The following is a 24,472-nucleotide window of genomic DNA, read 5'->3' as shown; positions in this document are numbered from 1 at the left end:
GTAAATAAAATGTGGTAATCATCAATGGAGTATTATTTTTCATGAAATAGAATGAAGTACTGAAACATTTTATGACATGAATGAATCTTGAAAATATTATTCCAGACACAAAAAGTGACAGACTATATGATTCCATTTATATGGAAAATTCAGATTAGGTAAATCAATAGATACAGGAAGCTGATTAACAAAAATCGGGGGCTAGATTCAAAAATGAATGGATAGAAATCTTTGGGTGTGAGGTTTCCTACTGAGGTCGTGAAAAGATTTTAGGCTATATAATGCTAGTGGTAACATATTATGAACGTACTGGATGTCACAGAATGTAAAACTAAAATGATACTATTTTATGTGTATTTCCCTACAATAGAAAAGGATTAGGCAAGATAAATGCTTCAAGAACTGTATATTCAAAGGAATATGTAAAAATGCTTTAGTATACAAGGTAAATATGCCACCTTCTTCTTAGAAATGAATAGACACATGTATCTAAGGGAATAATATTCTGATTTTATCTGTAAACTTAAGGCATATAACTGAAACTATTCCACTTCCGAAGAAGGAAGAACTAGAAGAGAAAGAATGATTGCTTCAGTTTAGTGCTTACTATCAGACACTATTCCAAATCCTTATGTAAATCACATATCATTTTATCCTCCTAAAATTACACCATATCATAATAATATACTTTTATTATTAGCACGTTAGAGACAAAACATCTCAGAATCAGTAAGTTGGTATTACTTGCCTAATGATTTCAATAAGCCTATCAAGTGATTTCATAAGATGGCTGATAAATGGGAGACTTGTAAAAGCAATACATATCAATATATCAATATATCAGTAACAATCAAGGAATGTACTACAGAATCTAAGTATTTATCCAAAAGAATTGATGGTCAGGGTTACAAATTTTACAAGAATGAGAAAAAAGTAAAAGTGATCGAGGTAGCAAGTATGTGAAAGCATTACACTGAACCTAAATAAAAGGAAATGAAAAGAAATTCAGAAAACAATGTCAATGGCTTCTGATTTGTAGAGTTCATGTATTATACAGTAAGAGTGAAGGATAATAACAAAAAGAAGCAAATGCAATAGTAACTGCATTATTATAAATGAGTAAATCCAATGAATAAAATTACTCCTGAATAGTTTCTCTCAGATTTTACTGTATTAGGGAGCATTTACTTGAGGTCATTACATAGTCAGAATGGAGGAAAAAGATGAATACAGTATAAAGAAATTACAAAACAAGCAGGCAATTTGATGATTTAATTATCTTGTGATCTTATCCTCCATTAGTTACCTACTTATTAAATTAAATACAAGGCCCAAAATGGCCTTGAAGTCCATTTGTGATTCAGTATATTCCTCTCGGGTTTTAAAAAATAGGCTAGAACTCTCTCTGCAGAGCCAGAAATATATGCACAAGAACTTGCTAAACTGTGTGGAAATACTTGAAGAATATACACTGAAGAGTACAACTGCATACAAAGCATAGATATAACTAAATAAATCATATAAAAACACAGAGAAGTCAATCCAACAGAAGAATATAAACATTATAAATATATATGCACCCAATACAGGAGGACCAACATATGTGAAGGAAATACTAACATAATTAAAGGAGGAAATAGAATGCAATGCATTTATATTAGGAGACTTCAACACACCACTCACTCCAAAGGACAGATTCACCAGACAGAAAATAATTAAGGACACAGAGGCACTGAAAAACACACTAGAACAGATAGACCAAATAGACATCTATAGAACTCTACACCCAAAAGCAACAGGATACCAGGATACACATTCTTCTCAAGTGCACATGGAGCATTCTCCAGAATAGACCACATAATAAGCCACAAAAAGAGCATCAGTAAATTCAAAAAGATGGAAATTCTACCAACCAACTTCTCAGACAACAAAGCTATAAAACTAGAAATAAATTATACAAAGAAAGCAAAACACATGGAGGCTTAACAACATGCTCCTAAATAATCAATACATCAATGACCAAATCAAAATAGAGATCGATCAAGCAATATATGGAAACAAATGACAAAAACAACACAAAGCCCCATCTTCCATGGGACGCAGCGAAAGCAGTTTTAAGAGGAAAGTATATAGCAATCCAGGCATACTTAAAGAAGAAAGAACAATCCCAAATGAATAGTCTAAAGCACAATTATCAAAATTAGAAAAATAAGAACAAATGAGGCCTATAGTCAACAGAAGGAGGGACATAATAAAGATCAGAGAAGATAAAAATAAAATTGAGAAGAATAAAACAATAGAAAAAAATCAATGAAACCAAAAGCTGGTTCTTTGAAAAGATAAAGAAAATAGATAAGCCCCTAGCCAGGCTTATAAAAAGAAAAAGAGAATCTACACACATAAACAGAATCAGAACTGAGAAAGGAAAAATCATGACAGACCCCACATATATACAAAGAATTATTAGAAAACACTACAAAAACTATATGCTAACAAGCTGGAAAACCTAGAAGAAATGGACAATTTCCTATAAAAATACAACCTTCCAATACTGACCAAGGAAGAGACAGAAAATCTAAACAGACCGATTACCAGCAAAGAAATTAACATGGTAATTAAAAAACTACCCAAGAACAAAACCCCCGGGCCAGAGGGATTCACTGCTGAATTTTATCAGACATATAGAGAAGATATAATACCCATTCTCCTTAAAGTGTACCAAAAAATAGAAGAAAAGGGAGTACTTCCAGACGCATTCTATAAAGCCAGCATCACCCTAATACAAAACCAGGCAAAGACCCCATGAAAAAAAGAAAATTACATACCAATATCGCTGATGCACATAGATGCAGAAATACTCAACAAAATATTAGCAAAGCGAATTCAAAAGTACATCAAAAGGATCAAAGACCATGATCAAGTGGAATTCATCTCAGGGATGCAAGAATGGTACAACATTAAAAAATCCATTATCATATGCTTCCTCAACAAAAAGAAGGACAAAAATCACATAATCATCTCCACAGACACTGAAAAAGCATTCGACAAAATTCAACATCCAATCATGATGAAAACTCTCAGCAAAATGGGCATAGAGGGAAAGTACCTGAACATAACAAAGGCCATATATGATAAGTCCACAGCCAACATCATACTAAACAGCAAGAAGCTGAAAGCATTTCCTCTAAGATTGGGAACAAGACAGGGATGCCCACTCTCCCCACTGTTATTCAACATAGTACTGGAGGTCGTAGTCACGGCAATCAGACAAAACAAAGAAATACAAGGAATCCAGATCGGTAAAGAACAAGTCAAACTGTCACTATTTGCAGATGACATGATATTGTACATAATAAACCCTAAAGACTCTACTCAAAAACTACTAGAACTGATATCAGAATACAAAATTAACACACAGAAATCTGAAGCTTTCCTAAATGCTAACAATGAACTGTAGAAAGAGAAACTAGGAAAACAATTTCATTCACAATCACATAAAAAAAAATACATAGGAATTAACCTAACCAAGGAAGTGGGAGATCTGTAACCCTAAAACTACAAGACATTCTTAGGAGAAATTAAAGAGGACACAACCAAATGGAAACTCATCCCATGCTCTTGGCTAGGAAGAATTAATATTGTCAAAATGGCAATCCTGCCTAAAGCCATCTACAGATTCAATGCAATCCCAATCAAAATACCTACAGCATTCTTCAATGAACTAGAGCAAATAGTCTGAAAATTCATATGGAACTACATAAGATGCCAAACAGCCAAAGCAACCCTGAGAAGGAAGAACAAAGCAGGGGGAATTATGCTAAATGGACGCAAGGTCTACTACAAAGTCACAGTAATCAAGACAATTTGATACTGGCACAAGAACAGACCCAGAGACCACTGAAACAGAATAGAGAGCCCAGATATAAACCCAAGCATATGTGGTCAATTAATACATGATAGAAGGGCCATGGATATACAATAGGGAAATGACAGCATCTTCAACAGCTGGTGTTGGCAAAACTGGTGGGCTACATGAAAGACAATGAAACTGGGTCATTGTGTAACCCCATACACAAAAGTAAATTCAGAATGGATCAAAGCCCTGAATGTAAATCATGAAACCATAAAACTCTTAGAAAAAAACACAGGCAAAACTCTCTTGGACATAAACATGAGTGACTTCTTCATGAACATATCTCCCCGGGCAAGGGAAACACAAGCAAAAATGAACAAGTGGGACTATATCAAGCTAAAAGCTTCTGTACAGCAAAGGGCACCATCAATAGAACAAAAAGGTATCCTACAGTATGGGAGAATATATTCATAAATGACAGATCCAAAAAATGGTTGACAACTAAAATATATAAAGAGCTCACACACCAAAAAAAAAAAAGCAAACAGTCCAATTAAAAAAATGGGCAGAGGAGCTGAACAGACTCTTCTTCAGAGAAGAAATTCATATGTTCAACAGACACATGAAAAGATGCTCCACATTGTCAGTCATCAGAGAAATGCAAATAAAAACCACAATGAGGTATCACCTCACACCAGTAAGGATTGCCACCATCCAAAAGACAAAAAACAACAAATGTTGGCAAGGTGGTGGAGAAATGGGAACCTTCCTACACTGCTGGTGGGAATGTAAATTAGTTCAACCACTGTGGAAAGCAGTATGGAGGTTCCTCAAAAAGTTCAAAATAGAAATACCATTTGACCCAGGAATTCCACTTCTAGGAATTTACCCTAAGAATGCAGCAGCCAGTTTGAAAAAGACAGATGCACCCCTATGTTTATCACAGCACTATTTACAATAGCCAAGAAATGGAAGCAACCTAAGTATCCAGCAGTAAATGAATAGATAAAGATGACGTGGTACATATACACAATGGTATATATTCAGTCATAAGAAGAAAACAAATCCTATCATTTGCAACAACATGGATTGAGCTGGAGGGTATTATGCTCAGAGAAATAAGCCAGGTGGAGAAAGACAAGTACCAAATGATTTCACTCATATGTGGACTATAAGAACAAAGGAAAAGCTGAAGGAACAAAACAGCAGCAAAATCAAAGAACCTAAGTAAGGACTAATAGTTAGCAAAGGGAAAGGGACTGGGGATGGTGGGTGGGAAGAGAGGGAGAAACGAGGGGGAAGAAGAAAGGGGTCCTTATGATTACTATGTATAATGTAGGGGGTGCATGTGGAGGACAGTGCAACACAGAGAAGGTAAGTACTGATTTTACAGCATCTTACTACACTGATGGACAGTGACTAATGGGGTATGTGCGGGGGACTTGGTGAAGGGGGCGTCTAGTAAACATAATGTTCCTCAAGTAATTGTAGATTAATGATGCCAAAATTTAAAAAAGCACAGAGAAAAAAGTTTTAATGGATTGCATGACTATAGTCAAAGACAGATTTCGTGTATTTTTTTATCAAAAGAAAAAAAATAGTGTTTTATTAACTACCACACTGTTATGATACACTTTAAATGTACAATAAGGTAGCCTTTAAATTTGAGGTGGTCTTAAGAATAACAAATGAACAGAATTCCAAATTTTTGAAATAGGTGAACTGCTGAAGTTATAGGATACATTTATGAAAATTGTATAGCTCTTACAAGACCAGCAATGAAACTTTATTTTGTACATTTTTTAGTAATTGAAAATATAAACAATTAAAAAATAAAAACAAAATAAAGAATAAAAAAACATACATTTTTCAATTAAATGTACTGGATAAATATAAATTTTAAGGGAAGAAGCAAAAACGGAAAATGGTTGATATTTAAGTGCAGACTGACTACCCGAGCCAGGGTGGACATTGCCCTTTGCCATCCCACCGGGCCCCACCCGGAAGACACCTGGAGGCCCGGCCACCCCGCCCCTGCGCAGTGCCAGATTTCGTGTATTTTATGCATGATTATAAAACAGATCAGAGAGATCCAAAACAAATTTTCAATTAGATACAAAAATCCTGCCTCCATTACAATTACTAAATAGTTGTATTGAAAGTAACACCCACCTGGTAGAGTTCTTCCAGGTGGTATTTAATGGAGACGTTGTTCTGGATAGCCTGTATAGCCTCCTTTAATTTTTGCCATGTTTCTTCAGTGTACTTTTCCAGCACCAGAAGTTTATCTAGCAAAAAATTTATGAAACAAATGACTTGAAGACAATGTCAAGGTCTATAAAATGCATAATTATTATACAGCTATGATGAAATTATTGAAAACTAGGTCTCCAGACCATTCTGAGGGAAAAATAGTCTCTTCAACAAATGACGCTAGGACAAATATTCACATACAAAAGAGTGAAGATGAACCACTACTTCATAGTACTCTTATTAAAGCCTCTTTACCTTAATTCACTGGCTACATGCATGTTTTGCCCTGTTTTCTATAGACTTCTAAAAAATTAAAATTTTCTCTTTTTATTACCATGGGAAAACCATTTCTCAGTTAATAATACAGATCTGTTCACTAAGAAGACAGAATCTGTAAAGATGTGCCCATCTAGAATGGTTCTGTCAAAACCAAGGACATTTGTTTTATTTTTTACAAGGAAAGATATATCTGAAGAATAAAGCCATTCCCAAAAGGTCACAGTTTACACTATGTTTATATTCCGACTAGGATTCAGATAGTTAGAGTCCAAAGTCAATGTTTCCAAACCTTCTAAAAATGATGGCACCTCAAAAAATAAAAATATTTACACTTTAAAATATAAAAGAAGCAATAGGGAGCCAAACTGAAATCATTAAATATGATTACATTACCTTTACAGTTTTTGATTACCAACTTCTTGACAGAGCCAGTGCCAGACTTGGTCCTGGAAAAAGTGGACAGAGTCTTGGGGGTTTCAGTCAAGGCATCTTTGTGGGGGTCTGCAGCCACAGAGAAAATTATCAAATTTCTGTTTTTGAATTGCTCTTCTTCCACAGAGGTAGGAGCACATGAAGATAACGGTGAGTGTTCTTCTGCCATTTTCATTAAACCCTATGAAATCCAAGAAAATCCCATTCCTAACTTTGTCAACTAAAAGACTTAAGTTCAGATAAAAAGGAGGAAGATGAAATGCAAATTAAAGCCACAATGAGATATCACCTCATACCAGTTAGGATGGCCAACATCGAAAAGACAAACACCACCAAATGTTGGTGAGGATGTGGAGAAAGGGGAACCCTCCTACACTGCTGGTGGGAATGTAAACTCGTTCAATCTCTGTGGAAAGCAGTACAGCAGTTCCTCAAAAAAGTCGAAATAGAAATACCATTTGACCCAGGAATTCCACTCTTAGGAATTTACCCTAAGAATTCAGGGGCCCAGTTTGAAAAATCCATAGGCACCCCTATGTTTATTGCAGCAACATTTACAATAGCAAGGTAAGTGTCCCTCAGTAGATGACTGGATGAGGAGATGCGGTACATATACACAATGGAATATCATTCAGCCATAAGAAGAAAAAAATCCTACCATTTGCAACAACATAGATGTAGCTAGAGAGTATTTTGCTCAGTGAAATAAGCCAGGGGATAAAGACAAGGATACGATGATTTATTTCACTCATCTGTGGAGTACAAGAACAAAGAAGAAACTGAAGGAACAAAACAGCAGTAGACTCACAGAACCCAAGAATAGACTAACAGTTACCAAAGGGAAAGGAACTGTGGTGGATGGGTGGGAAAGGAAGGATGTGGGGGTACAAGGGGCATTAAAATTAGCACAAACAATGTAGTGGAGAGTCATGGGAAAGGCAGTATAAACAAAGAAGACAAACAATGATTCTGTAGCATCTTACTATGCTAATCGACAGTGACTATAATGGGGTGTGTGGTGGGGACGTGATAATATGGGGAGTCTACTAAACATAATGTTTAAGTAACTGTACATTAACAACACCAAAATAAAAATAAACAAACACATTAATTAATTAAAATAAGAGGATGGTAAGAAGCCAAAAGATGAGCAAGAAAAGCATCCAATGTTGCTCCCTTCCCTTGATCCTATGTTTTATGTCTTATTCCTTTAATCGTGGAAGGGGATGGGAGAAAAATAATAAAAACATCAGCAACTATCTCTATTATTCAGATTAATGGAGAACACAGCCCTAGTGGCTAGATAAGGAGGGTAAAATATTCTAAAAACGAGAAGACATACGTGACGTTTTAAAATTAAAAACATAAAAAGGAAGATAATCAAGAGCTAGGGAAAAAGCCTAAGAAAAGTGAAACAAGAAGTGAATCTCAGTAATAGCAGGGTGAAAAACACAAAAATGATTTCAAAAGTGTTTTTAATCATAATGTGACGAGAGAGGAGACGGTAAGTAAACATTAAACAACAGAGAAAACAAGAGGAAGTAAAGCAAAATAATACTCATGGAGTGAAATAGCACAATTTAGCCATCATAAAAGAATATAAGGATAAAAAATGTCTGGTTCAAGGACGGAGGAGGCAACACTAGAGAGAATCAAATGTACAGGATCACACGGAAACCAAAAGAGACTTAAAGGCCTCTATGAAGAAACAGAAAATACCAGAGACAAAGATAATGAGAAGAGAAAAGGCTCAGAAGGAATAAAAATGGAAATAATGGCAGCACAGGAAAGAGAGAAAAATGGCACAAAATGAAGCTCCACAACCAAAAGCAAGTCACAGGGATTCCAAAGGAGGATAAAAAGGGACAGACTACATAGCAAGGAGATATGGGGGAGAAAAAGAGAATAGGGCTAGTACACAAAGTCTGACAGTTACAGAAAAACAGCGCCAAAGTACTTCTATCCTTTGAGAACTCGAATGACAAGGGAGCAAGTGTGAACAAAATTCCGCAACTGGGGAGGAACAGTTCATACACATTTTTTAAACCAAATTTAAGAGAAAGACAGACAGTGGGTCATAGAAACACCAATAAGAGAGGAGAGGAGATAGAAAAATAAGCACACAGGAAGTGCAAAAAATAGATTCTAAAAAATTCAGAGATTTAAAGCAGATGAGCAGAGAGGAAGACACTGAAAACGAAAAGGTGATAAACAAGAGAAACTGTGATGCAGAGATGGGAAGGAAAAATATTCAGAGAAACATCTGTGAAAGAAAAGTCCGTTTGAGCAGTAAAGTAGAAATACAAGGGCGACAAGTCACAGAGTCATCTCAGATAAAATGAAGCAAGAAACAGACGGAAAGCCACAGTAATGAGAGAGCCTGACTAAACCATAAGCTTGTAAAGGATGGAGGAAAACATCTCTGGTGAGTCCCAACCAAGGACGGCCGAAACAGCGACAAGCAGGGAGGAACCTGACTATTCACGCATTATCACCAGCCACAAAACCAACACGAGAATCCTGTGCCCTAGGGGAGCTCACCGTGAGAACACTTCACCCTTGAGATGACGGCTGAGAGACTAGCAGTAAGCTGCAGTTTTAGCTCTTGGGCAACGAAGGACTTACCTCCGCACCCTCGAAGACCACGTTGACTACACCTCAGGATTGTGATCGGTAGTCTCGCGAAGTTGGTCTCGCGATTGTTGGTCTCGCTCACGGTGTTCTCACGAGCCTGGGCTCGAGAAGTGTGGTCTCACATATGGTTTCGGGAATGTTTTCTCGCGAACGGTGATCTCGCGAATGTTGGTCTCGCGAGCGGTGGTCTCGCGAATGTTGGGCAGGCGAGCGGTGGTCTCGCGAGTGGTAGTCTCACGATGCGAGACCTCCTCTGTTTCCCCTGGAGATGACTGCATCAACAATTACCGTTATGACCTTAACTTGGCAACCGCATTTGTACGCATAGTTCTTCAACTGGAAGGCAGAAAGATGGAACTAGAGCCACATCAAAAGACTTATGCTTTAGATAAACGAGAAGAAATGGGCTTGATCATTGATATCCCGAGTGTATTTAGTTGGTGATTGAAATGGCCTGGGAGTGGAGTTTAGGTGTACCGATTCTCCACCTGGAAACCAAGAGGCAAAGGGAAGGCCAAGCCTCTATACTTGAAATGAACATAAGATCAATGATACTTTGAATTTAAAAAATTACAGGGGTTCTACTCTTGTTTTCACTGCCCACTTAGGCCCTTTCTTTTCCCTCTAGTATTCAGATTCCTGCTGTATTTGCAAGGGTTATTGAAGTATTAACTAAAGTCATGCATGTGAAAACAAATCATAAGCCTTAAAGAAGTAAATGAATGCATATCATCTTTTAACACGTGACTCTCCCATTGAAGGGGACACCCAAGGTGTCACTAAGTAATGAATATAGTTTTAAGGAATTGTCAGAAACAGCAAACTTTCTGAACATAAGTGGCTCAGAGGAGGCTCAGAAGCAAGTGTCCCCTCTGGGAAAGCAAGTACCTCTGGACATCACTCAGGACAAAAAATTGATGAGAAGAAAAATTTTAGTCCCTCTCAATCCTATAGAAAGTGATGAATATGGTGAAGGCATGTGGCTTGAACTTGGATAGGCCTGGGTTTAAGCTGGACTAACCTGAGGCCTGAAATTAGCACCAGGGACTTGGGAAAATCTTATACGTTCTCTGAGTTCCTGAATGTTAATTTGTACAGTGAAGAGAAGGATACATAGCTCATGTATTTTTTGAAAACAATAATTTAAAAATAAAAGAATTGGCCTGTGCAAGTTGTCCAATCCATCTGTCTGTGATAACAGACCATACTTTCTTGGTATTGTATGCCCAGACCTTTGTTTAATGCCTCACCATGTTACATGCCCTCAACAAATATTCTCTGAATGAATAAATGTTTAAACGAACCATTTTGTAAGTACCAACTTTGGGAAGTTTAACCTGATAATGAGAATAACTGAAATTCAATTAAACATCCTTAGTCAGTGTTGAATCCTAGTCTTGCTGAACCAGTAGTTAATGGCATGAAAACCAGAGTGTGTAGAAGGAGAGGGGATCATTTTATGGCAAAAGAATTCATTTTCTGAACAAAAGGAATTAACATTCCAGACCTCACCAACCTCACGTACCTACTCTTCTCCAACTTAGAACTTGGGAGTAAGGCGACTGAAGGAAAGATATGTAGCCTGCGAGAAAGAAAGGTCTGTGCATCCCAAGAGGTCAGCAAGCCCCAGGATGACAACAACCTCTTTAAGTGACCCTTTTGGCCCACTCAGAGAAGGCTGTTGTGTCTTGGTACAGTAATTTCATCTCATCTTTTAGTCCGCACATTATTCCCTTCTTCTGCTGACTTGGAGTATAGGACTGAAGCTAAATGGTGTGAGTGCTGGCACTCTTTCTGAACTCTACATCCAAGAACGTGCACTATGCTTTTCTTAACAAATGTTGCTCTCATCTCCAGATTGTGAGAGGTGTCAGAACATCACTGACAGTTGTGCTCCTCATGGGTCTGCTATATTTGCAAAGGACACTGCAGTTAACAAGGGAAACCTCAACTGCTCAGCAATCACTCTTCCCACTTGGCTGAAAATCAGACCATTGAGCATTCCTGAGTCTGGGCTTGGAGTGTGTAAGGAAACATCTGATCTGCCATTGGGTCTGCACTTTGGCCCCTGTGAGGGTAATATCACAGGAGATGAAGAGGAATTTTATGCTGTGGTTTCTTCCCTTTTGCCTGCTGAAATTTTAGATATGTAAACTGGGCCAGGGATGACAATGAGCAGAACATTTTCTTTTTTTTAATTTTCTAATAAGACTAAATTTATTCAATACCCTAGTAAAAGTTTTGATTATAAGTGTCCAACAGTATGAAAGTAGAAAACATATTTGTAGACTTCTAATATATTAATACAAAGTGCATGACTGCATACAGTACATCCTAGAGGCAGAGAGAGGTGGAAGGGGAAAAAGAAGACTGTGGTTGAGGTCTAGTAATGAATAAATAAATACAGAAGTAGAGATGATCCATATTATAGTATATTCTACCACCAATAGTGCAGCCAAAATGTAAAAAAAATTTTTTAAACGTTTTCAAAGGAACTCAGGAGCAAGATGGTAATGACTGGGACTCTTGGAATACACCTCAAAGGCTGTGGGGCAGCCAACAGCAGGTAGTCCTGGATGGTAAGAAGCCTCTATCTCTTCCCCTGTTCTCTTGATTCCCACAGCCCTATTGTGGATTGATGGATTCTGACCTTCTACATGCCAGAACATGGATGGAGATAACACGGTCAGCTCTGTGTACTGGGTGGACTTTGCATCAACAAGGAGCTCCCAGGTAAATATCAGAGGGTAGCTGGGTGCATGGAAGTACCGACATAGACTAGTAGCTTCTCCCTGCAGGGCCCTATGTATTTTGTATGTTAACCCCAAAAAGATATGTCATTTACAAATATATTCTCCCATACTGTAAGATGCAATTTTGTTCTTCTGGTTTTGTCCTTTGCTCTACAGAAGCTTTTAAGCATGATGTAATCCCATTTCTTCATTTTTTTTTGTTTCCTTTTCTGAAGAGATGCATTCAGTAAAATGTTGCTCATGTTTATATTCAAGAGACTTTTGCCTATCTTCTAAGCATTTTGTGGTTTCAGGTGTTTGATCCATTTTGAGTTTCCGTTGGATAATAATCGAGTTTCATTCTCTTCCATGTAGCTGTCCAGTTTTGTCAACACGAGTTGGTGAAGAGGCCATTTCCCCATTGTAGATCCATGGCTACTTTATCATATATTAATTGACCATACATGCATGTGTTTGTATTTGTATCTGGGCTCTCTAGTCTGTTCATTGGTCTTTGGTCTGTTCTGTGTCAGTCCACAGAGTGTATTGTTATTGAACAATTGTTGACATACAGTCTCATATTTTTTTCGAATATGCAACACAGTGAGTGGGTCAGTAGTTCCTCATGTTATTAAGACCTCACCACCTAAGGTGCAGTTATGGTTTCTCAACATAGGAAGATATTACAGAATCACTGACTATATTCCCCCTGCTGTTCTACCATCGCTGTGACCAATTTAAATTACAATTGGGATTTTTAAGCCCTTTTATCCTGCTCACCCTCCACCTTAAACACCCACACAACGCTTTCATTTTATTTTAGTTTGTTTTTATATTCCAAAGTAAGTGAAGTCATATCGTATTTGTCTTTCTCAACCTGGCTTATTTCACTTCTCATAATACCCTTTTGTTGCAAAAGGCAATATTTCTCTCCTCTCTCTCTCTCTCTCTCCTGCTTAATAATATTCCATCATGTATATGTACTACATCTTGTTCATCTATTCATCTATGGTTCCTTCCATAGATGGCTACTTTAAGTAATGCAGTGATAAATAAAGGAGTGCACATGTCTTTTTGAATCATGGATATACTTTTGTTTGGATAAATTCCTAGCAGTGGATTTAATGGGCCATATGGAATTCTTTTTAGATTTTTGAGTAACCTCCATACTGCTTTCCACACTGGCTGCACCAACTGACTTTCTGAAGCTTAATTTCCTCCTCACCAACTTGGATGTTTTTATCTCATAGTTGTGTCTGACTGCCATGACTGGAACTTCCAGTATTATGTAGAATAGTGATAACCTTGTGAGAGTGGACATCCTTGTCTCTTTCCATATATTGGAAAGCTTCCAACTATTGCCATTGAATAGAACAGTAACCATAGGTATGTCCTATATGGCCTTCATAATGGTGAGGTGTGTACCCTCTGTACCCATTTTGTTGAGAATTTTTGTCCAAGAACAGATGCTGCATTTTGTCGAATGCTTTTTGGCATCTGCTTTAGACAATCGTATGGTTTTTATCTTTTTTTGTTAATGTGTTCGGTGATGTTGATTTACAGATATTGTACCATCCGTGTAATTCTGAAGTAATCCCATTTGGTTGGATGGATGATCTTTTTGCTGTACTTTTTAACCTGTTTTGCCAGTGTTTTGTTGAGGACCTTGCATCTACATTCATTAGTGATATTGGTCTACACGTTTCTTTCTTGTAGTGTATTTCTCTGGTTTTGGTGTTAAAGAGTGATGCTGTCTCCATAAAATGAATTGGAAGTGTTCCCTCCTATTCTTCATTTTGCAATTCTTTAGGGATGGTCTTAGCTCTCTCTTAAATGTTTGGTAACTTTCAGCTGTGAAGACATCTGGTCCTGTCCCTCTGTTTCTTGGGTGTTTTTTGATTACCTTCAGTTTTATTACTGCTAAATAGTCCATTGAGATTTTGTTTCCTCATGCATCCACATGGGATGGGAGTGTTATTCTGGGAATTGTCCCATTTCTTCTAGATTCTCCAATTTCTTGGCATGTATTTTTAATAGAATTCTCTAATCTTTGTGTTTCTGTGGTGTCCATTGTGACTATTTCTTTTTCTGTTTTTGTTTATTTATGTACTATCTTTTTTTTTCCTGAAGAAATCTGGCTAAGGCTCAGTCTCTTATTTTCGCAGACAACCAGCTCTTTGATTATTTTTCTATTGCTTCATTCTGTATATTTTCTATTTCTCCTATGGTCTTTATTATGTCCCTCTTTATACCAGCTTTGGTCTTTGTTTATTCTTCTATGAGATTGCCTGTTTGAAATTTTTCTCATTTCTTGAGGCAGCCCTGTATTTTCTCTTCAACTTTTGCTGGCATCTGAAGTATTTTGAACTGTTGTGTTTCTGTTTTAATAGGTTTCCTTGTGTACTGTGTTTTCCTCTTTGATCCCCCCACTGATCCACTGAATGTTCAGATGCATGTTATTTATCCTCCATTTGTTTGAGTGTTATTCACCAATTCTTTTTCATGTAGTGGACTTTTTGTTTCATAGCATTGTGGTCTGAAATGTTGCTCGATAGAATGTCAATCATATATTTGTTAAGACTTGTTTTTCATCCCTATATGTGATCTATTCTGGAAACTATTCCCTGTTCCCTTGAGAAGAATGTGCATTCTGGTACTTTTGGGTGGAATGATGTATATATAACTGTCAAGTCCTACAGGTCTGATGTGTTGTTCACTGCCACTGTTCCCTTACTGACTTTATGTCTGGATGTTCTATGCAGTGGTGTTAGTCGGTGCTAAAATTTCAACACTTCATTGTGTTGCTGGCAGTTTCTCCCTGTAGTCCCGTTAAATATATGCTTTATATACTTAGATTTTCCTATGTTGGGCACACAGATATTTATAATTGTTATATGCTCCTTTTGCACTGATCTCTTCCTCTGTTATGTAATGACCTACTTTGTCTGGTGACTGTTTTGTGGCGAAGTCTGTTTTGCCTGATATAAGTACTGCTACTCCTGCCTTCTTCTCTCTTCCACTTGAGTGGGATATATTTTTCTATCCCTTCACCTTTAGTCTGTGTATTTCTGGGATTGAAGTGAGTCTTTTATATGAAACATATAGATCTTGCTTTCTTATCCATTCTACCACTCTGTATCTTTTTTTGGTGCATTTATTACATTTACATTTAAAGTAATTACTAATAACTATGTTGTTCTTTCTGTTTTGCTAGTTGTCTCATGGTTCTTGTAATTTGATGATTGCCTTTAGTGTTATGCTTGGATTCATTTCTCCTTATTCTGCATGTTTCTGTGTGTAGACACTTTCTCTCTATCCTCCTCCACACTGTATGTATGATGTCATAATCTACACCTTTTGTGTATCCCTGGCTGATTTTGTGTATGGGTGATTTTACTACTATTCCCTTCTGAACACCATAATTGCTTTATAAGTGATTGCTGCACTACTTTTACTGTAGGTTTGCTTTCACCAATGAAAACCATTTAAACCTAAAAACATTTCCATCTGAACAAGTCCTGAAACATATTGTGAGGCTGGTTTGGGGGTGGTGAATTCCTGTAACCTCTGTTCATCAGGAAGGCTTGCAGTGTCTCGTCCGATGCTGAATGATAACCTTGCTGGGTGGAGAGTTCTTGGTGGTAGAATCTTTCCTTTCAGAACTGTGACTATTTCATGCCACTCATTTGTTCTTTGTAATGTTTCGCTGGAAAAACTGATGGCCTTTGCTGACTGTTTGCCTTGCAGGTAACTGTCTGCTCCTCTCTTGCTAGTTTGAAGATTCTGTCTTTGATCTTTGCCATTTTAATTCCTTTGTGTCTTGGTGTGGACCTCCTTGTGTCTTACTTTTTAGGGGCTCTCTGGGCTCCAGGACCTGAATGTCTGTTTCCTTCCCCAGGTTGGGAAATAGGAAATAATTTGCCAGTTTTTTCAGCAAATAAACCTTCTATCCCTTTGCCTCTGTCTTCTTCTGGGATCCCTATTATGTGAATATTATTTCATTTGGAGATATTGCACTGTTCTGATACTATGATAACACTTTTTGAATTATTTATTCTCTCTGTGCCTCAACTCGGTTGCTTCCCAGTACCCTCTCTTCTAGCTGACTGTTATGTTTCCCTGCCTCTTCTAGCCTTCTGTTAATTCCCTATATTGTATTTTTTTCTGGTTATTGTATTCTGTTATGTCTCCTTTTAATATTTTCCCTCTCGTTGAAGTTCTTGCTGAGATACTGAGTTGTTGCCTTCAAGTCAGTGAACACATTTATTGATTATTGCTCTGGGTCCTTAATCAGGAGGATTGCTTATTTCAGTTTCATTTTTTACTTGTTGGTCTTGTTCTTCTGTTGGGAACATATCCCTCACTCTTTTAATTTTACTTGGCTGTCTGTGTTTCCTCCTTTGTATTAGATAGATCCACTATGCCTCCATATCTTCCCAGTAGTGGCTTTATGTCATGTGTGTCATGCAGCACCCAGAAGTGCAAACTCCCTGCACACAAGAGCCCCTTTTCCAGTTGTAGCTGTGCCACGATTACTGTTGGTGGGCTGTGGTCAGGGCCCACCTTTTCTCTGCCTGCCAGCAGTGGTGATTCTCCACTGCTCCTCTGTTGTGAGATAGCTGACATTTCTTTTGCAGTGCACTTTGTGTGGGGGTGCCCTTTACTTGGATTCCTGCAAAATATAACTACTGCTGGACTGAGTATGTTGGGTGAGCATGTTTTCCACAGAATGCATGGGCTGAGCCAGCAGGGAGCGTTTCCAAACTGGCTGCTGCAGGCATTGGCCTACTTGGGCTGCATTAGGGCTGGAAAAGCCTGTGCTTACACCATCAGTACTCCTGTGCCTCCAGAACACTTTTCACCACCAGTAGATTTTTCAAACTCCTGCCTCTATGTTGTGTCTCAGTGGGACCAATGCAGCAGGCCTCATCGGTGACAGGAGACAGGAGTCTTAGCATCCATGGGTGACTCAACTCTGGTCTCCAGCCCTGTTAATTTTCAAAGCTCAGTGTGGTGGGGTCTGGTCTTCTCAGAACAGATCAGCAGAGCCTACTTTGCTGTATCTTGAGCTCTTATCAGCTCCTCACTCCATTCTTTTTCATCCCTTTTGTGGGCTATGGTAGGGGAAAGGCTTCGAATCTGATCTGTCACAGCTCTACCCCTTCTTCTCTTCTTCAATGGGTCTTGGTGATTCTGTATTCAAAACATTTTAGCTTTTTTGTGTGTATCTGGAGAGGTTATCACATTGGATTCCTAGCCACTGTGTCCCTCCAATTTTCAGCATCAGTATCTTTTCATCTTAGTCTTTACTATACTTACATTGCTAGTTTGTCAGTTTTATAAATGAAGGCAATGAGTATTCTAACTTTGAAATAAAAAAGGAAAGAAAACAAATTTTTTATGCAATTTTAAATATTATTGTGTGCCTTCATAATTTGTTGTACTTTTATATTTTACTTATCTAGTGGCTATAGTTAGTTGCCTTTATGTGTAAAGCTTGTAATTTGATAATACACAATTACCTGTCACTTTCCCTTTGATCTCATTTTCACATCCCCTTTTCAGTCTAATGTATTCTTTAGTCATTATATGTAGTGTCTGTCAGATAATGTAACTATTCTCTTGCATGTTCTTTCTTAATTTTACTTACAACAGTACAAACTCTTTAAAAATAAAGAGTGTTATTTTGTTTGATTACTGTAGTTTAGGTTCTTAATGCTTTTTTCCTGTTGTAATTAGAATTTCCATCTGGTTTGTCTTTGTCTTTAATAAACTGAAAAGTAATTTATGCTTTCGTATATTCTAAATAAGTAAAATATAATTGTTAAAGAACACATGGATTTCCAGAGTAAAGTTTGTGGCTCATTTATACAATCTGTAGGGAGTCAACTGTGATTCCAATCCCATTAATCTCATGTCTTTTTGTTACACTTGGCAGGGTTTCTTTACTTTTCAAGTCTCAGTTTCCTCATGGAAAACTATAATGGCAATTACATAATGAAGTACACTTGGCAGGGTTTCCTTTCTTTTAAATCTCAGTTTCCTCATGCAAAACTATTGTGCCGATTACATAGTAAATTGCCCTAATGTAACCATGGTAAAAGATTGCTCAAGTGCTGAAGTGCTGTATTAATCTTGTGAATGTTATTATCTGTTGTATTTTTTTAACTTTAAAAGCTGTTTGCTTTATTCTTAAAGTTAACAGATTTATTCTTTGCCTCCCTCCAGTTCCTTTCCCATAGATTGACTAGATGTCTCATTTTATTTTTGTAAATTATGGATTAATTTCCTCAATTTTCCTTCCAAATAAGGTTAGTATCTGGTTTCTATCTCAAGTTCCTAATGCCTAAGTATTAGTTCCCTGTGCTTCAACAGTTGATTGGTTAATAACTAAATTGATTTTTCTCTGCAATTTAAAAGAATTTTGAAGTGTTAATGTTTCCTAAAATACAGAAAAAATGCATTTGTACTCTGATCATTATGTTTTAAGGTTTTATTTTACCAATTTTCTTCTGTATTTCTAGATTTTATTGATAGTAATCAGATTTTAGAAATTCATTGTTTCCTGTAAAAGTCTAAGAAAACTGTGTTAAGCTGTTTGCTGTATTTGAGGGGAGGTTTGTAAATAAATAGCATGATTTCATTTTTATTAACGTTAATATTTTATTTTATAGCCTACTGATCTGAAGAAGCAAAAGAATTCTTAATTGACAGACACTGCATTGAAAGATAAAAGGAAAACCCAAACCAGTTGATGTAGATTGAATAAAACTCTGGCCTGAAACTGAACATTTGATACTCTTTGCACTTTCAGTGAGTACCTCATGGTCCTGTCCATTAAATAAATACTTGTGTCCTAATAAAAGCAATATATTATAAACATAAATGCAAAATTAAAATTTCCATCAATGTTATGACTAAAAACATACAACTCTATGAGTGAATATTTCTTTAAATGCTACTATCTAGATGTAATCATCTAAAAATCACTAGGTTATTTCATACTCTTTGCTATCTATCCTCTGTTATGATATGTGTAATGTTGTCTATGTGTACAACAATTTACTTTCAGAAACAGAAAAAATATATCTGAACATTTAAAGGAAAATGGCAAAATGATTTAGGTATCTGTATGATTTAAGCCTTATTTGCATATGAGAATTAAGATATCTATTTGTCCTTATATTGGCATTTCTCTTTGAAATTTATCAAGTAATAATAGAAAACATTTACTACTACAGTATGGCACCAGTCATAAATTATCTGCAATTGAAAAAAAATTCAGACTTCTTGAATACAATTTTTATGTTTATAATCAATTTACTTTTATATAGTATAAATATTCATTATACACGTTAATGATAAATTTGTAATGTATTATTTTAACCATTCGTTCCTTATGACAGGTTTTGGTGTACAATCTATTTTGTATGATATAGATATGGCTAGCACTACTCTCATGGGTTCCTATTTGCATGAAATCTGGGTGGGATCTCTTCTTCTTTTAATTTTAGCCTAGGTTTTTCTTTAGGTTAAAGAAATTCTCTTTTAGAGAGCAGATAGTTGAAATATTTAAACATCTTAGTGGGTCTTTCAATTAGGTCATGTACTCCAGATACATATTTAATTAACAGATATATAATAATTTGTGTTGCTTTTTTCTTCATTTCTGTCTTGGAGCTTTCTTAGTCTTTCTCATCCTTTCTCTATTCTTCTGTGATTCACTGATTTTTTTCTATTGGTCAATATTGACTCCCTTCTCATTTTTTATTATATACTTTAAATATTTCCCTGTGTTTACCAATACAATTAAAGGAAATATCTGAGAGTTATAATACTCAATTTCAACTGATACCAACTTAATTTCAAATGATATAGAAAGTCTTCCTCACATCTCTGACCTCTATATTATGGAAGACATTATTTTTATGTAGGGATTAGCAATATCAGTTTGTAATTTATGCTTCTTTTTAAAATTATTTACTAGAGTAAATGGTTTACACATATATTACAGTAGTGCAGTTTCTTATGTTTGTTACATATTTACTTTACCTTGGAAATATATTTTTCAAATGTTTTTTCTCGATATTTATTCTCTTTTCACTACAATTTGAAGGATTCCTGTCATCACCTTGTGGATCATTTCTAGAGTAATTTTCTCAACTTTTGTTTATGTGGGAATATATTAAAGTCTCATTCTAAGAAATTTTTTTCTAGATACAATATTCTTAGTTGTCAGCATTGTCTTTTCAGTATTCTGATATATCATTAGACTCTCAAGACTGCCAGGTTCTTTATGAAAAGACTGCTAATACTCTAGGAACGTTGCGGTACCCCATGAGTGAGAACCATGGGGAGCACACATGTGCTGCTGAGGCCCCGTGTGCCTTGCCATTCCTGGGGTGTTGCCCGTTCCCTGGAAGAGAGAAAGACAGACATAGCAGTCGGGATGAGGAAGCAGAGAGCAGCTTTTCCCAGCTTCCCTGAAATCTGGGTGGGTGCTGTGGCAGAGTTGGGCTTTAGGGCCCACTCTTGGGACCGTGACTTGGGAGCAGCAGACCAATAAGGATCACCACCATCCAAAAGACAACAACAAATGTTGGTGAGGTTGTGGAGAATGGGGAACCCTCCTACACTGCTGGTGGGAATGTAAACTAGTTCAACCATTGTGGAAAGCAGTATGGAGGTTCCTCAAAAAGCTCAAAATAGGAAGACCATTTGACCCAGCATTTGCACTCCTATTAATTTACCCTAAGAATGCAGCAGCCCGGTTTGAAAAAGACAGATGCACCCCTAAGTTTATCGCAGCACTATTCACAATAGCCAAGAAATGGAAGCAACCTAAGTGCCCATCAGTAGATGAATGGATAAAGAAGATGTGGTACATATACACAATGGAATATTATTCAGCCATAACAAGAAAACAAATCGTACCATTTGCAACAACATGGATGGAGCTGGAGGTTATTATGTTCAGTGGAATAAGCCAGGTGGAGAAAGACAAGTATCAAAAGATTTCATTCATCTGTAGAGTATAAGAACAAAGAAAAACGGACAGAACAAAACAGCAGCAGGATCACAGAACCCAAGAATGGACTAACAGTTACCAAAGGGAAAGAGACTGGGGCGGATGCGTGGGAAGGGAGGGATAAGGGAGGGAAAAAGGGGGCATTACGATTAGCACGTATAATGTGGGAGAGGGCACAGGTCAGGCTGTACAACACAGAGATGACAAGTAGTGATTCTACAACATCTTTACTGCACTGATGGACAATGACTGCAATGGGGAGTGGGGGAGGAAATTCATGATGGAGGGAGCCTAGTAAAGATAATGTTCCTCATGTAATTGTAATGATACCAAGAAAAATTTACTTTGACTAAGAAGCACATTTTGTAGAGAGACAATCAAGTTTGCTAGGCTGAAGGTGTGGACTATATTCTTTTTAAGTTTGTGTTTAATACCAGCTGTACAATTCATTGTTTGCATTTAAAGTCAACTCTGATTTGTCCATAGTCATGGTCTCCTCTTCCTCCTCATTAAAATATCTTCGTTTATTGTTATATGTACTTATGTAATCCTTTTAATGCTCAGAAGGAGGAGCACTGATTCCCCCGTTTAACACATTTGGGGTTTGAGGTGAGGTTCAAGGTCATGGTAAGTGGCAAAGAAAGCACTCAAATGCCATTATCCCTGGCATCAGAATCCGTGCTCCTAAATATCTCCCTATGCAAAGTCTCTGCGCCAGCCCCACAAAGAGCAATGGGACAGTTTTGATTATCCAACTGAACTTACTTGGCCATACAGAATATACCTGAACAAATCAAGAAGTGTTATATAGGGGCAGACAAAATACATCCTACTGACATAAGTGTAGGTATAGTTTTTCCCAAAAAGGGTCATTTTTCTTCTACCCTATAGCAGAATGAGTCCAGAGAAATGTTATCAACATATGAAGTATGTACATAGTGATGAACAAGCCTTTATCCGTTAAAAGAATGAAAAAAGGTACTTGTACTTAAAGATATGCAGCGGAGTTCTTAATGTTTAAGAAAAAGTGAGTATACAAAATAATTGAGCTAAACTACCAGGTATGCCCAAGTCCTCCTTATTAAATGCAGAGAATGGCCCCAAGGAGCGTGCAATAGCCTCAGCTCAGCTATTCAACGAACCTCTGAGCATGCCCAGAGTTACCATAGCCAAATGTCATATTAGGCTTTTAGTTCTCAGTAAGTTCAAAGAGGAAATATATTTTTAGTCAGATTAATTCTAACATCCTGTGAATTGAATACCTTGACCAGCTGGTTAATGAGTGCATTGACAGAGGAATGAATGTAAGATCAATTGAATCATGGCTTTTCAGTTAATATTCCCTTCATAAAGGAAATCATATTGAAAGAATCATATCGAAAAATCTATATTTGTAGCCAGAAAATAAATTGTTGTCAGAAAATCTTTGCTGAGGTCAGCAACCTGCAGTATGAGGAGTGTTTACTTTTAGGACCTTGCTGGTTTTCAAGAATTTCCTATTTACAAGGCTATTCTGGTTGGCCCCTGGGCAGAAAAGAGATAAAAGTGCATGCCAGGTACTGCTCTCTGAAAAATGGTCTACTTGTAAGACTGGACCGTGGCTGGCATCTGGGACCTTGGTTTTCAGGAGGGTGCACACCTTTCCCGTAACTGATAGGGGTGGCTCAGTGTGTCTAAACTGTTTGTGCAAATTGTATGATTTTGCCCTTAACTCCTGCTTTCCTTCTGGGAGTCTGGGATTTTGGTGTAGGATTGGAAGAGGGCACCTCCGTGGCTAGCCCCCAGTAGGAACCGCAGATCCTGTCTCTAATGGGCTTCCCTGGGCAGAAACATCGCGCACACGTTGCCCACTTTTGCTTCTGGTTGACGAGCGTGCTCTCGGTGACCCCTCAGGTGGAAGAGAGTGAAGGGAAACCTGCCCATGGATTCTTCCAGAGTCTCCCTCGGTCTTCTTCCCCCGTATGTCCCAACTCCGCCACCACGATGAATCTTCGCCAGGTGAACAGCTATACGCTGAGTCCCAGAACTCCTTCTGGTGACTCTCTCACTGTGAGGTGGTCTTGGAGACCCTCAGCAAAACCACGTGCCACAGGCCTTTCACCTCCGCAGGCTTTAATTTGAAAAGCAGCGCAGACTTAATGCGTTTCATCAGAAAGCTGTCGAAAGACTGGGTGTTTACCCCCTGTTCTGACAAGATAAACAGAATGCCAAAGGTATTTTCAGCCTGCGACTTCAATACATACAAAGTGCAGCAAACACTTTACCCAGTAGGAAACTCCGGGAGGGAACCAGGAAGGCAGTGAATGTACACAGCAGAAACAAGAGTGCACTTCTTAAAGAACAGTAAGACAGAACTGTCATTATTCCTTTAGCCTCGAGGCACAGTTATTCTTTGGTGTGAGAACTGCGGGGAAAAAATCTAAGAAGCCATATGAAGATCCGTTGTGTTGTGGGCTTCTGCAAGTATCAGCTGAGGGAGAATGTGGACAGAACCAGACGGGGCTCCTGTTATTAATGAATGTCATCTTTACAAGTATAATAACATCGTTTTCACTGCAACATCGGTATGTGTTTTGTCTGCTCTTCTTTCTAGGTCCTGAAGGGCTGTTAATATTTGTGAACAAAGGAAGGAAAAACAGTCACGCGGTATATATTGAAATTCAGTTGAAAACAAAGAAACAAAAACAGTGTTCATTGAGATCAGAGCATTAAGGAAAGATGCCTGATATCACATAAAATTAAAGTGCCATGCACAATGAAAATGAAAAGTCATGAAGAGATCTTGTAACAGAATAGAAAATGGTGGAGGACAACAACGCAATGCATATCTCAGCATCACTCTGTGTTTTTTCTCATCCTTTAACACAATGTAGTTTTCAGGATGTATAAAATGCAATGTTCAGACAGTATTTTAACACATTCCATATGGTTTGCTAGGGTGGTCCCAGGAAGTCGGTGATAATTTAAGAAAGAATTTTCATCTAGTGAGAATACCGCGGGAAACTCTTTTCCTTTCCTTTAAGATGCCTGTGGCATTTACTCATCTTCTGCATCTGCCCCCCTAGACCCCATATTTCCTCTGCCAGCCACTTACTACTTTATAGCCTTATAATTTTCCTACAAACTAAATGATTTCTTAATGGAAAGGAGGTTAGAAGATTGGGCTTAAAGGGAAATAGGTTTTGAGAGAGCTGCAAGAGTTTAGGATTAAGAATGAAGAGTGGTTTGAAGACTAGAGATTCTTATCACTAGGAGAGTTGC

General features: G+C 37.5%; 1 protein-coding gene across 1 annotated transcript in view; it reads left to right on the top strand.

The window, feature by feature from the left end:
• LOC130682203 (cullin-4B-like) overlaps positions 1 to 18,905 on the top strand; it is a 474,485-nt gene extending 455,580 nt beyond the window's left edge. The window contains exon 9 of the mRNA XM_057496334.1: positions 18,858 to 18,905. Coding sequence (XP_057352317.1) covers positions 18,858 to 18,890 — 33 coding nt within the window. The 3' untranslated portion in view covers positions 18,891 to 18,905. The remainder of the gene's footprint in view (positions 1 to 18,857) is intronic.
• Positions 18,906 to 24,472: the final 5,567 nt, after the last annotated feature.

The sequence above is a fragment of the Manis pentadactyla genome, chromosome Y, assembly GCF_030020395.1.
Source record: "Manis pentadactyla isolate mManPen7 chromosome Y, mManPen7.hap1, whole genome shotgun sequence".
NCBI classification, from domain to species: Eukaryota; Metazoa; Chordata; class Mammalia; order Pholidota; family Manidae; genus Manis; species Manis pentadactyla.
Note: the sequence above shows the minus strand (reverse complement) of the source record. Positions and strands in the feature narration are given on the sequence as shown.